General features: G+C 34.7%; 1 protein-coding gene across 3 annotated transcripts in view; it reads left to right on the top strand.

Moving 5' to 3' along the window:
* LOC135226384 (urea transporter 1-like) overlaps window positions 1-17,061 on the top strand; it is a 50,696-nt gene that overhangs the window by 21,413 nt on the left and 12,222 nt on the right. For all 3 annotated transcript variants that reach the window (XM_064265861.1, XM_064265860.1, XM_064265862.1), the window contains exons 2-3: window positions 3,229-3,625; window positions 11,117-11,242. In XM_064265861.1, coding sequence (XP_064121931.1) covers window positions 3,602-3,625; window positions 11,117-11,242 — 150 coding nt within the window. In that variant the 5' untranslated portion in view covers window positions 3,229-3,601. The remainder of the gene's footprint in view (window positions 1-3,228; window positions 3,626-11,116; window positions 11,243-17,061) is intronic.

Genomic DNA, 17,061 nt, shown 5'->3' with positions numbered 1-17,061 from the left:
CCAGGATCTAAGTTTTGATAAGTAGGGCTCTGGACAATGGATTCTTTTTACATACGCAGATCTGCAGCATACGCCTTGGAATTCTATTCATGGGAACTCTCTCTCTCTCTCTCTCTCTCTCTCTCTCTCTCTCTCTCTCTCTCTCTCTAGGAAAGAATTAGTTTTAGACAGTTCTGACGACAAAAAAAAGACAGATTGTATGCTCTAATAATTAATGTATCCTCTCTCTCTCTCTCTCTCTCTCTCTCTCCTCTCTCCTCTCTCTCTCTCTCTTGATGATTGTGTATATATGTATTTGTTCTTTCATCTGCTTATTTACTGAATCGTCGATAAATGAAAACCCCCCCAAAAAAAAATCTTTAAAAACCTCTGACCTTAGCTTTTGTGACGTAAATAATATTCCTCCTATTAGACTGAACAGGCCAAATGAATGAGCAGCCACTGCCCTTTGCTCCTGGGAGCGACGCCAGCTTATTCAGTCAGTCAGTCAATTAACGAACATTTCCTAATTCAAGTTAACCGACTGAGCTGAGCAACTATTAAGATGCGTAGGACCAGACGTCCTTTGCAAGCAAAAAAAAAAAAAAAAAAAAAAAAAAAAAAAAAAAAAAAAAAAAAAAGGGAGAGAGAGAGAGAGAGAGAGAGAGATAAAACTAGTTTTAGTCTTGCACACCTGTTGAACTTCAAGACAGTCAGGTCGAAAGTTCCTTGAATGAGAGAGAGAGAGAGAGAGAGAGAGGGAGAGGGAGCTAAAAACTTCCTGTAATGAGAGAGAGAGAGAGAGAGAGAGAAGAGTCACCATTAATGGAATTCTAAGGCGTATGTTGCATATCCGCGTATGTAGAAGAAGCCATTATCCTGAATACTTATCAAAACTTAGGTCCTGGTCACGGGATGTCATCTGATAAATAAACATTTCTATTATTAGCCTTCATTGAATTACACACACACACACACATATATATATATTATATACATATATTCCATGGCCTCCTGGATCTATTGGCTAGACTTCTGTTTGATGATATTTGCGATTTCTGTTGTGCCCTTTTATGCAAAAACAAAAACAAAAAAGTATATAATATAGTTATCCTCTCAAAAAACTCGTTCATATTTATAATAGGCATTTATATGAAAAGTTGATAATTATAAAAAAAACTATATAATATAGTTATCTCTCCAAAAAACTCGTTCATTTATTTACAAGAGCATTTCTATAAAAAAGTTGATAGTTATATAAAAAAAGGATATAATGTAGTTATCCTCTTAAAAAATACTCGTTCATATTTACAATAGCATATGTATAAAAAATTGACATTTATAAAATAAAGTATATTAATATAGTTATCCTCTCAAAAAACTCGTTCCTATTTACAATGGAATCTGTATAAAAAAAGGTTGGTAATTATAACTCAAAATAGAGAGAAATGAACTTATCATTGATATATTATGTGGTTCACGACAATGCAAGGACGCAAAGCGTATATAAACTAGTTTCAAGCTTTGCCAAGAAACAAAAGACAGTCGTTTACAAGATCGTAAATCTGGTACGACAGGAAAATTGAAAGCCAAAAAAAGAAAAAGTGAATTTTTCCAGTAACGAGAATAATGTGAACCGCGCTGGGTTAATTTTTTTTTTTTTTTTTTTTTTTTTGAGGTTGACTTGGGATTCCCACGGCGATAGGATGTGTTTGTCGGGAGTTAAAAAGACATTGAGTCAGGAATTGTGTGTTTTTTTCGTTCGGTTTTGTTGTATGCCTGGATTGAGCGTTTAGTGATATTTCTCTCTCTCTCTCTCTCTCTCTGTATATATATACATGCATACAAACACACACACACACACACACACACACACATATATATATATATATATATGTGTGTGTGTGCGTTTGTGTGTGTGTAATATAATATATATATATATATATATATATAATATATATATATATATGTATATATATAATATATACATATACATACAAATATAGTATATCATACATACTATATATATATATATAGTATATATATATATATATATATATATATATATATAATATATATATATATATATATATATATATATATATAGAAAGAAATATAAACTGCCAACAACCACTGTCGGCCATTCAAAGAGAGCGGGGTGGGGTTTGGGGGGGGGGGGGGGCGATTTATGAAATGAGACGTCACCTTGAATATTCACGCCGTCCACCTGCACAGGAAATGTTTGGGGCACAGGGGCAGGTAGCCCACATTCCAAGTGGGTACGCCGCTTTCTTTGTCCTGTCTTTGCCGTCATGGATGCCCTCATCGGTTACCCAAGAAGGAATAGTTGGGAAAATACGCATTCTGGAAGTCCGTTTTATCTTAATTTTTCCCCTTTTTAATCTTTATTTTAACAATTTTTTTCCAGGGTGTCTGGTAATACGACCTTATGTTGATTTTATCATCTTCATTTTTCCTTTTTTATCTTTATTTTAACATTTTGTTGCTAGAAGATTTGTTCATTTATTTATTTATTTATTTATTTATTTTTTTTTTTTTTTTTTTTTGCTTTCCGGAGTATACTACATTTGTGATTCTCTTATCAGTGCTAATGCTTGATCTTCCTGCATGCAATTTCGTGCTTTGGAGAACGATATTATAGGTTGATTAATGGTAATACTTGTAAAAATAAATAAATAAATAAATAAAGCAAAATCAATTCAAATATGTGTGCATTTCCCGTAGAGTATTACTTTGCACATCGTAAACTATTTTCCTTTGTATCAATACTTCTATTTAAAACAATTATATTATTTTTAAAGCCATTTATACTAATTTGCGTTGTATTTTATCATATTAAAACTATTCTTCTAGAATTTGTCTACACACATGATGAAATAATGTGCCCATACTCTATTTCTACATATTGAAAATTTTTCTATTTTTAATGACGTTTATGATAATTTGTGTTGTGTTTTCTAGTATCTGTCCACACACGCAATGAAGTAATGAAGGTTTATAAAATCATGCTATGTTTCATTAAAGGAGAGGTCTGTATTATGGTCAATTATGAAGTAATGAAGGTTTATAAAATTTTTAGTTATGCTTTATTAAAGCAGAAATCTGTATTATGGGCAATTATTTTCATACCAGAGTAAACACACTGCTGAATATTCAATATTCCAGGTCCTCTTGTTAGTTTTTAGTTTAATTTCAGTGTTTAACCATTTTTTTTTTATCTTTCTGCAGGTTTTAGACGACCAAAGGAGACTTCACAGCCATTGCTACGAGAGGAGAAATGGTTGAATAATATATCTAGAGGAACCACATATCGATCACGTACAATTTATTAAGAGACAGACGCTTTGAAACCAAAGCAAAAATCAAAGCGCTTTCATCGCTTGCAACTTCATACCTCCGGGAGAAATTCCGTGGCTATATTTGCCTTGAGATCGAAGGCCGTTTCTCTAGAAGGCATTTTTTTTAAAAATTAGAGATTTGTAAAGGGACGCCACGTCTTTTAGTTAGCATTGCTCGGGGAGAGACATTGCCGAAGGCAACTGCAAGAAGTTACCGCCAGATACGAATTCTCTTCTTCTTCTCGAATTCGTAAGGAGTCGCCATGAGTAACCGACGTTTTGATAGGGTAGGTACTACTACCACTACTACTACTGCTACTACTACTACTACTACTACTACTACTATTTCTACTACTACTACTACTACTACTACTACTACTACTACTACTACTTATATATTTATTTGTTTGTTTATTTTTATTCACATTGACATCTATGAGGATTTCTTTATCATTTTAGTGACTCATGTAATTATGAAATACTTATAAAATAAAATAATAAATAATAATCAATAATAATAATAATAATAATAATAATAATAATAATAATAATAATAATAATAATAATAATAATAATAATAATAATAATAATAATACCCTCGTTTTCCATTTGGTACAGAAAATATTCAATTACAAAATCAAATATTATGCTGAAGTAATATATAGATTCAATATCCTCTTAGGTAAGGTTTCCTCAGAGGTTTATTTAGCTGTCAATGCATTTAAGATACACATTGGAGTTAAAATGCTTTTATATATTATCATAAACCTTAAATTGTCAGTTTGGAGTAAGTTCATTTTTTCTCTCTCTCTGTTACTAGACCGAAGGACAAGACTTTAAAAAATAATATTGTTCCTTATACCTTTGTGTTTGGTTTTGAAACGACAATTTTGAGCCGTGAGTCACTCGTATTTTTCCCGGGAATATAACCGGACGTTATTTCCTAACTTTATGACTCATAGCATCTGTTATTTGTCAAGAAATGATCGTCGTGCGTTAGCTTTTTTGAGAAGCGTTCCACAAGAAGTTAGGGACGCGAGAGAATTGCAATTAATGTCCCTCGCTGTCGAACTTCTCAGCAGTTCCTCCAGTGGTCCTATGTTCCCCACACCACCAGTCTGTGGAACAACCTCCCCTACTGAGAATGTCGTATATCTACTGGCTGCTCTAGGAGCAAGAGTCCGTGCTGGCATAAGGCCAGCTTAATAATAAAAAAAAGGCAACAGCATCGTGCAATGGAACTTTAGAAGTTCAAGAGAAGATGCATTGCATTGCTACCCTAGAACTATTCTGCTTGCATTTGGATTGGTTTTTGTCTATTTGTTAGGTTATTGGTTTATATTTCTTTTTTCTTTAATAAGAGGGATTTCTTCTCTCTGTATATCCCTTTACCTCGTCATACTTCTTCCTAATGGACACCATATTGTTTGGAAGATTGAATTTCAAGTCAGTAGCCCCTTTAGTGGGCTTGTTCCATATGAATAGGTTTCATCAATAATAATAATAATAATAATAATAATAATAATAATAATAATAATAATAATAATATAATAATAATAATAATAATAACGAATATTCGGATTTGTCTCGCGTGGAAAGAATGTTTTCAGTTAAGCTTTGCAAACATCCAACATTATGTAGACATGGTGCACTTACGTTGAATTATTTTAAGACGAGACTGGTATGCCACCACAAGTCAATTCTATTCAGTTATTATTCTTTGGAATGACAGGGATCAGTTGCCTTAAGTGATTTTTAAACTGTTGGCTGGTTTTAAACCCCTCTCTCTCTCTCTCTCTCTTCTCTTTCTCTCTCTTCTCTCTCTCTCTCTCTCTCTCTCTCTCTCTATATCATTCACCACTACCTAATGAACCATCCTTATCATCCCATTCAGTGCCATCACGATAAAATATCGACCAACATTTTTTCTTTTTTACCATTCCATACATACCATACCATCTTTTCCCATCACTATAAAGTTCAGTTATTTGGTATCTTTTTTTTATTTATTTATTTATTTATTTATTTATTTATTTTTGCCTTAAAGGAAATTAGAAATGACGAAAACATAATTTTAAAGCATTTCTTTAAAAGACATCTACCTTTTTTTTGCCATGAAGAGAAATAGAAATGACAGGAACATAATTAAAATAATTTTTTAAAAGACATCTTTTTTTTGGGGGGCCATGAAGAGAAATTGTTTTTTTTTTCTCTTTTTTTTTTAGGGGGGTGGGGCATGAAGAGAAATGACGGGAACATAATTAAAATCATTTTTTTAAAGACATCTAGAGAACTTATGCATTGCCGATTCCAAAAGATCTTTGGGCCAAAGCCATATCCAGAAAGCACAGTCAACTAGATGTTGGAGGGACCTTAGCCCCCCCCCCCCCCCCCCGACTTGCTAATAATTAATAATTCATCTCGCGTTCCCGAGACGTATTTAAGCAATCTTTCGGATTACGTTCTCTTCGTCTCCGTAATCGATTGCTTTCGTCTGCCACGTCACAGTGACGTCAGATTGACGGTTTTTTTTTTAACGAATTCGTAATTGAGATAAGAAGAAGAAGCAACAATAATGATATCTCGGCCTTTTTGTCATGTTTTTGTTTTGGTGCAAGGAATTGACGTGTTTGATGATGAGATGCTCAGTTTTATTTCTTTTTTTTTTTGTTATTGGGTTCTCTCTCTCTCTCTCTCTCTCTCTCTCTCTCTCTCTCTCTCTCTCCTTTTTCTTATCTTTCCCTTGCATGCCTTCGTTATCTACCCATTTCCTCTCTCCTTTTTTCTTATCTTTCTCTTGCATGCCAACTCTCTCTCTTCTTTTACCATACTCATCAGTAATTTTCCCCACCCTCCCAATAATGTCTCTCTCTCTCTCTCTCTCTCTCTCTCTCTCTCTATATATATTATAATTATATCTATATATATATATAATATATATAGATATATATATATATAACTATATATATATATAACACGATAATTTTCAGTCATCTCCCCCCACTCCTAAAGTAGCACCTCCCCACCAACCACCCCCAAGGCCCCGCCCCTCCCCCCCCCCCCCCCCCCCCCCCCCCCCCCCCCCCACAAAAAAAAAAAAAAAAAAAAAAAAAAACTGCAAGAGAATCTTGTCCAAGGCAAACGCAAAACAAACACTTTCCCTGAGCAAAGTGGGATGTTGTTTTCTCTCCAGTATCCAGCTGAACAAACTCCTTCAATAAAAAAGAAAAAAAAAAGTGCTTCGTAATTTTTTTTTTTTTTTTTTTTTTTGCCGTGAGTTTCTAAAAATTTCCCCGACGGTCGATGCGACGTTCAACCCAAGGCTGCGTAGCGACCGCACTCCTTATGTAAATATTAGTTATTATTATTATTATTATTATTATTATTATTATTATTATTATTATTATTATTATTATTATTATTATTTACAGAGTTATTTTCTTTTTATCTTTGATTAACCACTCCCAATGTAAATATTTATTATTATTATTATTATTATTATTATTATTATTATTATTCAGCAGAATGAACCCTATTCATATGGAACAAGCCCACCAAAGGGGCCACTGACTTGAAATTCAAGCTTCCATAGAATATGATGTTCATTTGATAGAAGTAACAGAAGGTAATGGGAAAGAGACAGAAGATATATCAGTTATTAGAAAACAAATTAAATTTTTTTTTAATTCAATAAATAAATAAAATTTAAGTAAACTACAGACAAACAGTGAATTTTGCCTTAGGGTTGCAATGCATTGCAACATGGCTCGAACTATAAATAAATAGTTAAGATGTTTCCAGTTTCTCTGCAGGATTGCAAAAAGTAAATAATTCTCCGCGCAATGATGACAAGTGAATTAAGTTGACAACTTTCTTATGGATGACTTTGCGTTTCTGAAGCATATTAGATTTAACAAGCAAAACCCAATTTGAATTTTTACGTCAAATAATGTCGTAATAAATCCGAAAGATATATGTATATATATATATATATATATATTATACTATATATATATATATATATATATATATATATAATCTTGATCAGATGAACAGTGATAGCCAGAATCCTGTTTAAAGTTTTTTTAAATATAAAACAAAGCGATTTCTCTCAGTGCTCGAGGGTAATTTTTTAGAACCATTACAAAAAAGGTTCTTCTCTGAGGGATGAGAGTCAATACCAAATGAATAGTAATGCGGTTATTTCCAGCCTAGTAGATGACAGCGGTCTGAGGCCATCTGGCACATCTCTCTCTCTCTCTCTCTCTCTCTCTCTCTCTCTCTCTCTCTCTTCTCTCTCTCGTGACGAAGCACAGCACTAGCTAGCCAGAGGCCTTCATTATCTGGGCTTTTGGTTTTTTTTTTCCAATTGTCTGCAAGGAGCATTTATCTTCTTACCCTTGCAAACACATCTCTCTCTCTCTCTCTCTCTCTCTCTCTCTCTCTCTCTCTCTCTCTCTCTCTCTCTCTGTATACCCTCAACGTCATCAGTTTTCCGCCTTCAGGCAGGTCCTGTGCGTAAGTGCCTTCCATTCTTATACCGGCACACACAAATTATTTGCTATTCTCTTGGGTCCAAATGGAATCTTCATTCGTCCATCTTCTCTCTCAGTGCGGACCTGGGTGGCTATTATTCCATGTGACTAATATTACATGTGACTATTATTCCATGTGACTATTATTCCATGTGACTATTATTCCATGTGACTTTTTCATGTGGCTATTATGTAATGTGACTGTAATTCCATGTGACTTGTATTCCAAGTGACTGTTATTCCAAGAGACTATTTTATCAAATGACTGTTATTCCAAGAGACTATTTTATCAAATGACTGTTATTCAAGAGATTATTTTATCAAATGACTGTTATTCCAAGAGAATATTGTATCAAATAACTGTTATTCCAAGAGATTATTTTATCAAATGACTGTTATTCCAAGAGACTATTTTATCAAATGACTGTTATTCCATGGGATTTATACTCCAAGTCGTGACTATTATTCCTTGTGACTTGTATTCCAAGTGACTGTTACTGGATTTGACTAATAGTTCAAGTGACTATTATTCCATTTGACTGTTAATCCAAGTGACAATTATTCCATTTGACAGTTAATCCAAGTGTTTATTATTCCCTTTGGCTGTTAATCCAAGTGACTATTATTCCAGTTGACAGTTAATCCAATGACTATTATTCCATTTGACTGTTAATCCAAGTGACTATTATTCCATTTGACCGTTAATCAGCTGACTATTAATCCAAGTGACTATTATTCCATTTGACTGTCAATCAGACTGACTATTATTCCATTTGACTATGATTCCCTTCTCCCGCGTTTTCCTCGCTAACATTTTTGCAAACTCATGGACCTCTCTGTTCTCCAATCCACTCGTGCGTTCACCTTCTTAAGGCTGCCAATTTCTTCAGAGCCCTTGGCACATTCATTTATTAGTCTTTTTTTTTTTTTTTTTTTTTTTTTTTTTGTAAGGTCTTTCATCCCGGAATCGCCTGGCTTTGACAGTATAGAACCTATTGGTCATCTCGTTCCAAAGACCAGTCTTCAGACTTTTAATGGACATTCCAGCTCTCTCGTTTGTATTTTCTTAACAATTATTATTCCACTTCTCTTGTTTTATCTCTCCCACCTCTTCGTTTTGTAAGAATCTTATTCAGTCTACCTACAGAAGTTGTATTCTTTGACGTGTACGTGGATGTAGCCTCTACAAACTGTTCAGGGAAGGTGTGGTTAAATCATTTAGTACGAAGGGCAGACTGGAACCTTGCCTTCCCTTACCTCAAGTCTTACTTAGCTTACCTTTTCCCCGTTTGGGGCATTTCCTCTTGCCCACGGACCCACGGACAACTGAAAAAAGTCGATGTGTGCCCGAAGAAGCTGCTCGTATCTGCAACTCACTCTGAGTTCGCGAAATATTTCAAGTGTCTTTTCCTCTCGTACGTGATCACTTGAGAGTCGGTAGCTCTCGTATGTAGTGAACGACTAGCAGGTCTTACAACAACAACAACAACAACTACTACAACTGCTTCTGCTGCTAATGCTACTTCTACTACTACTACTGCTAATACTACTAATACTACAAATAATAATAATAAATCTTCTTTTCTTCAATATTATGCAGCAGTTGGTTTGAAACTTTACCATAATCATCAAATTCTATTCTTCGTTTTGAGAGAGAGAGAGAGAGAGAGAGAGAGAGAGAGAGAGAGAGAGAGAGAGAGATCTAATATCGCCTGGAGCCTATACTGACCACACTGGTTCCGCTCCATTGAAAGCATAGCTTCTATCATTTTCTTAAATCAGAAGTAACCCCTAGACCTATTAAAGAATAAATTTTTAAAGACGCTACTGCAATGTAAAAGTGATTTTAGTTTATATTAGGTAGTACGACTCCTCGAAAAAGTAATCTCAAACGAGACACCCAACACGACCAGGGGGAACAACATGACCTTCTCTGACCTTCTTTTGGACAGCAGAATGTCTGTTGTTATTATTTGCGAAGGGCGTGCATCGGTTGCGGCCTCAGGCGAAAGCTCGAAGGCATCCAAGGGCGCGGCGGCGACTTGAGACTCTAAAAGCAACCAGTTTTCTCCGGTGACTCAAAAACCCTCAGCAAATAAGTCTAAGGGCGAATCATTAGGTCACATACGTCTAATTGTGTGCGGTGTGTTTTTTTCCTCAATGCTTACGTGCTCAGCTGCGCATCTGCGTCTGCTCTCTCTCTCTCTCTCTCTCTCTCTCTCTCTCTCTCTCTCTCTCTCTCTGTCAGGTCACCGCAAATGATGACCGGTGTTGCGAAGAGGCCATGATTGCTTTCGGTCAAGCAACCACAGCGCATGCGTCTATACAGTGATAATGCATTTTTTTTTAAAGAATAAATTTTTAAAGACGCTACTGCAATGTAAAAGTGATTTTAGTTTATATTAGCTAGTTACTTACTTGGTATTTTGCAACTGCAAACAGCAATATTGAATTGCTTAAAATATGTACTATTTTCAATATTGCTGTTCCCGGTTGCAAAATACCAAGCAAGTAATCAGCTAATATAAACTAAAATTACTTTTTTTGCAAGTTTCTTTAAAAAATAATTAAGGCAGCTATTGCTAAAAAAAGTAATTCTATTTTAAACTGACTTGGTGCTATTCAACCGGAAACTGCAATATTGAAAATGGCATTTGAATTGTTCAAAGACGGAAATTCTAACTAAATCAAAACTGTAACTTGAGTTGCTGATTACTAACTATAGCAGACACCGAAGATGTGATTATCTGTAACTGAAAGTTCAATGGCAGCTATTACGAACTAACGGCAATTAACGATGAGATGGCAGTTTACGACCTTGATCAAAGGCTCGTATTAATTAAGGTCATGCTATAATGAGAGAGAGAATTAAATCTCTCTCTCTCTCTCTCTCTCTCTCTCTCTCTCTCTCTCTCTCTCTCTCTCTCTCTCTCTCCAATTATTAAATTACATAGGTTTTTCTTTGTGCAGCTATGCCAGTTTCTTGACGTGATAACCAGTTACTTAACAGGATAACCAGTTCTTTGACATGATAACTAGTTCTTTGACGTGATAACTAGTTCTGACATGATAACCAGTTCTTTGACGTGATAACTAGTTCCTGACATGATAACCAGTTCTTTGACATGATAACCAGTTACCTGACATGATAACCAGTTACCTGACATGATAACCAGTTACCTGACATGATAACCAGTTCTCTGCCATGATAACCAGTCTCTTTTGTCTTCCGTGTTCCCGCAGCCTCCGTCGTGGGTGGGCTACGTAGGGGACATGCGCATCGTCACCGAGTACCTCCTGACGAAGCCGTGGCAGAGCTCCTGGGGCGTGGCGAAGACGGTCAACGCCATCCTCAGGGCTAATGGAACGGTAAGTAGAGATAACGGCATCAATTCACCTCCTTTTCCATCTAGCTGATGGAACGGGAATACGACGGAATTGCTGTCGTCTTTGGGTCGATGGATTCTCTTTTCCTTGGAGTTTGTGGAACAGTAAGTTATAGATTCCTCCGTTGGAATGGAACGGAGCTGGAATGTAGCATTTAGGCTGAATTTGGAATTGGGAATAGTAAGGTTTTAAAGGTGGGACAGGAGGAGAACCTCAGGTTATATAAAGGTAAGCAACATGTAATTGTTATTATTATTATTATTATTATTATTATCATTATCTTCGTCTTCGTCTCGAAACCTAATAGCACGGTAAGCTGTGTTCGTTTAACTTCATCTCCTTTAGGCTAAAAGAACGGTAAGCAGCCATTGTTACCATAATCTTTAGGCGCCGATGGAGCAGTAAGCAGCCTTTGTTGGTTCAATTTTCTTCAGGTTAATGAAACGGTAAACTAAATAGCATCGCAATTTCTTTTTGACAAGCTCGTGGAACAGTGAAGAAGACGTATATGTCATTTTCTTCTTGTGCCAATCTGAGGACTTGGGAATGTCACACCGGATATGTTAAGACTTGCAACAACGTTTGGAAGTCCGGATTATTTATATAAGACCGTTTCTGTTACCATCATCATCATGATAACCACTTGCAACCCTAATCAATTTAGACAATAGAGACGTCCTTGCATTGTTTTTAAGTTGCAGGACTTCGTTAGGGACAAATCAAACGTCAGCGAATCTTCAGAAGCCAGGTGAGACTAACTGAGAGCTACCGAGGACCAAAGTTGTCCTTGACTGATACCTTGGTCTTTGTTCGAGATCTTTATTTTGTTTTTTCGTCGCCCAAGGCTAAGCCATCGAGTGACAATCGATTGCTAATGGCAGTTCGCATTAGCAGTTATAACACATGTACACACACACACACACACACACACACACACGTACACACACAGCAGCAGCTCTATTTAACTACGCACTACCGGATGTTTTTTTATTTTTTTATTTCTATTTTGCTGTCGAACAGTGACGGTAAAAACGCGGAATTTCTCTTTGAACGAATCACGTCCAGATTACTTGCAATAAAAAAAAATGAAAGTTTAGCGTCCACAGCCTTGTCTGAAATGGGTTCGTACCTTCATTGATTGGTGAAATTTCTGATTGGAAATGATCAGGGTGGTTAATCTTATCCTCTCTGGATTGGTAAGATTTCCGATTGGAGAATATTAGGTTGGTTACCTTTACTGGTGCCCGAGTATTTCAATTTGGTTAGTTACTTTACTAGTGTTCGTGTATTTCTTAATTGTGAGGGTTACTTGTGAAGAGGACACTTCCTAATTTCTTTTCAAATATTATTTCTGGGTCAAAAGGTCCCTTTCTTTCAAGCAGTTCCTTGTCCACCATAGAAGTTTGAAAATAGACCATTTCCCGTAGATTGTATTACAGAGCACATCATTCCTTTGTAATTCATTGACAGGCCACGCCCATACCAAATAAAAGAGTTGCCAAATGCCGCCGGACGTCACAAGGAAACACGACTGTTCTGTAGTTGACAGTTGACAGTACTCTAATTGACAGTTGTTGGCAATGGCACTGTTCGAGATGTTGTTACTGTTATAGTTGGGTACAAAGAACTTAAAAGTTGCTGGGTAACTGTATCAGATTGTAATTATTGGAGCTCCAACTGAACTTCACTCTTGAGAAAGGTTGTTGCAATGAAGTTTACTCTTTGGAAATTGTTGCAATTGTTGGGGGGGGGGTGTTCTCCTGAGAATAATTGTTACGAAGAGGGCTTATTCTTGATGAAATGGTTACAGTGAGGGCTTACTCTCAAGAAAATGGTTACAGAGAGGATTTATTCTTGATAAAATGGTTACATTGAGGGCTTATTTTTAAGAAAATTGTTACAAAGAGGACTTATTCTTAAGAAAATGGTTACAGTAAGGGCTAATTCTGAAGAAAATCGTTACAGTGAGGGCTAACTCTCAAGAAAATGGTTACAATGAGGGCTTATTCTTAAAATGGTTACACTGAGGGCTTATTCTTAAGTTAATGGTTACAAAGAGAACTTATTCTTGATGGAATGGTTACAGTGAGGCTTATTTTTTTAAGAAAATTGTTACAAAGAGGACTTATTCTTAAGAAAATGGTTACAGTTAGGGCTAATTCTGAAGAAAATGGTTACAGTGAGGGCTAACTCTCAAGAAAACTGGCGTTACAATGAGGGCTTCTTATTCTTAAAATAGGTTACACTGCAGGCATTATTCTTGAAGTTAATGGTTACAAAGGAAGAAAGTATTCTTGATGGAATGGTTACAGTGAGGGCTTATTCTTCATTAAATGGTTACAGTGAGGTCTTATTCTTAAAATGGTAACACTAAGGGCTTATTCTTAAGAAAATGGTTACAAAGAGGACTTATTCTCAAGAAAATGGTTACAAAGAGGACTTATTCTCAAGAAAATGGTTACAAAGAGGACTTATTCTCAAGAAAATGGTTACAGTGAGGGCTTATTCCCAAGAGAATTGTTGCAATGAAGTTGCCTCTTAGGAAAAAATGATTGCAATGACTTTAACCTCATGGGAATTGTTGCAATTAGGGTAAAACCCTTAAGAAAAATGGTTGCAATGACTTTAATCTTAAGAATTTTTTTGCAATGAGGAAGAATGATTGCAGTGAGGGCTTAATCTTAAGATAATCTTTGCAATGGGGAGTTAAGTCTTAAGAAAAATTGTTGCAACAGTATTTAGAACAATGGTTGCTCTTGGGACTTAAGCTTGAAAAATGTTATAGTGGATGTTTACTCTTACAATAAATAATAAATAAATAAATAATCTTTTGTTGAAGGTTTAGCTAATAAGGAAAATCGACTCTCTGTCTGAAAGCTTATTCTGTACAGAAATGTTAAAAAAAGATGTCGTACCCTTTAACAAAAATTATTGCAATGAAAGAATTACTCTAAAGAAAATTGTTATAATGAAGTCTTACTTTTACGTGAAATTATGTAATGAAGGCATACTTTTAAGTAAAATTTATATAATGAGGGCTTACTTTTAAGTGAAATTGGTTAATGATGGCTTACTTTTAAGTAAGAAATTTATATAATGAAGGCTTACTTTTAAGTAATACTTATTTAATGAAGGCTTACTTTTAAGTGAAATTGTTTAATGAAGGCTTACTCTTCAGGGAAATTGCTATAATGAAGGCTTAATCTAAAAAAAAAGTGGTTACAATGAGGGTGGAGAGTTAAGAAAGAATGTTGCAACAAACAATTACGCTTCAAGTAAATTGTTGCAAGAAATAATTACCCTTAAGAAAAATTATTATAGCAAACAATTACTCTTCAGTAAATCTGTTACAGCAAAGGTGTAATCATCAAAAATATTGTTGCAACACGTGCATACGTTGAAGAAAAACTTTTGCAGCGAAATAATATGCTCAAGAAAGACTTGTAACTGAAAGTATTCAAATGTTATTTATTCTTAGATTAATAATTATCCTGTTTTAGAGATTATGTTACACAGGAATTCTTATTAATATTATCAGCTTTCACTTATACATCATTTGACCAACTCCCATTATCTCATCATTTGTGTCTGTAATCATCGTAATATTCTAAATAACCGTGTGGTGACTGTAGTATTGATAGTATCAAACGAAGTAGTATGTAAAATATGACTTTGATGATTAAAATCATAAGAATATGACTCAAAACCCAAGAATTATCACCTACGACGGAGGGAGTATGGTACCTGACGAGGCACTGTATGTGATCTGAGAGCTATGCTCCTGGTTGATTCGCTTACAGGTGTCTGTATCTTCTAAGAATGATCTGTAAGTGATGTACTAAGTTTATGGGATTGAAATCTCTCTCTCTCTCTCTCTATGTCGCATTTTCTCAAGTCCTCCTGCTAAATGCCATCCCAAACTCCTTGTTGAGGTAAATTAATAATGATAAAATATAAATATACATACATAAATAAGCACAGTATTAACGACTATAATATAATGACGTGATATTTTGTGACACGGTAAGCGTTGTTATATATAATATAATATAATATATATATATATATATATCTATATATATATATATTATATATATATTATTTTTGTTCATTTTTACGACTTTACCAGTTGTGGTGTCATCGACCTGCTAGACTTGTATATATATTTATTTTCTCTCACCACGTAGTTCACTAAAAAAAAAAAAAGTAAAAAAGTGTCTAGTCAGCTTCTTTTGGAGTTACAAAAAAATTTTTTTTTTTTTTTTGACGAACTTGCTAAGAGATCTGGAGAGTCTAGGCTCTAGACTCTAGAAGATGCTCGGAGATCTTGTATAAACATTCAGTACACAATGTCGTTTATGTACCTACTCTCTTGTTATCCTGTCATTGTTTATTTTCCTTCCTCAATGGATTTTGTTTTTTCTATTTTTTATTTGATTTTTTTTTTTAACTTTTCGCGTAGAGTGAATTTGCCGTATGTCAGTTAAATACAATTAATTAAATGTTATCGTCGATGTTAAAAAAATTATTCTCTCTCTCTCTCTCTCCTCTCTCTCTCTCTCTCTCTCTCTCTTCTCTTCTCTCATACCTATATATATATATATATATATATATATATATATATATATATATATATATATATATACACACATATATATACATACATATATATATGTAGCTATATAGTATTATATATATCTATATATATATATATATATATATAGTATAGTAGAGAGAGAGAGAGAGAGAGAGAGAGAGAGAGAGAGAGAGAGAGAGATAATACTATTGCAATTGTTATCCATTGTCAAAGAAACTGCACTGCTGAGTTATCTTTATTCAAATAATGCAAAGGCAGATTCCGTTCGCTAATTAAATCAAGTTGAATCTTAGTACAATTGTCTGTCTACAAGTCTTGGGTGGAAAAAACTCTACGTATCCGCACGCCCGATTTGAAGTAACGGCCCCTTTTTCCCTACTAATTTCTGTTACAGGGACAGTTGCAATGAGGAAGTTAAAAAAAAATTACTATTTTAATTGACAGTGTAATGGCTGTTTTTTTTCTAAACGACAAATATATTAAGTGACTAATTAGTTGTTAAGTTGGAAGGTGTACAAGCTTGATACAGGCTTCATAAGTTTATATTCAGTCTTATCTGTAACTTCCACAAGGCTATAGTGACACTCACGGATAATATTAGTTATATCGGAGGTATGGGTCTAGTACTGTCAATTTGAAATGGTGCTCTCCTCTCTCTTCTCTCTCTCTCTCTCTCTCTCTCTCTCTCGCTCTCTCTATATATATATAATATATATATATATTATATATATAATTATAATATATATAATATGTATATAGTATTGAATAATTATCACATCGAACCGTGATCCATTTATATATCAATTCAAGCTACAAATGTCCTTTAATATCTAAATTCACTTTACCTCCCAAATGATATATTTTCATATATGTACCGAAGGGGAATTTTTTAATTGATAATAATTTCGTCCCCCATGGGATCGAACCACCGTCCTCGATCCCATGGGGGGACGAAATTATTATCAATTAAAAAATTCCCCTTCGGTACATATATGAAAATATATCATTTGGGAGGTAAAGTGAATTTAGATATTAAAGGACATTTGTAGCTTGAATTGATATGTATATAGTATTATATAGTCTAAGTGAGTGAAAGTAGGTGTTTATATACCTGGAGGTCAGGTGATCTACTCGTAATGCTGACATTACTCCCTCTGACACAGTGGGTTCGAAAAAATGCTAAGCACACACACACACACACACA

This window comes from Macrobrachium nipponense, chromosome 14, assembly GCF_015104395.2.
Source record: "Macrobrachium nipponense isolate FS-2020 chromosome 14, ASM1510439v2, whole genome shotgun sequence".
In the NCBI taxonomy this organism is placed as follows: domain Eukaryota; kingdom Metazoa; phylum Arthropoda; class Malacostraca; order Decapoda; family Palaemonidae; genus Macrobrachium; species Macrobrachium nipponense.
Note: the sequence above shows the minus strand (reverse complement) of the source record. Positions and strands in the feature narration are given on the sequence as shown.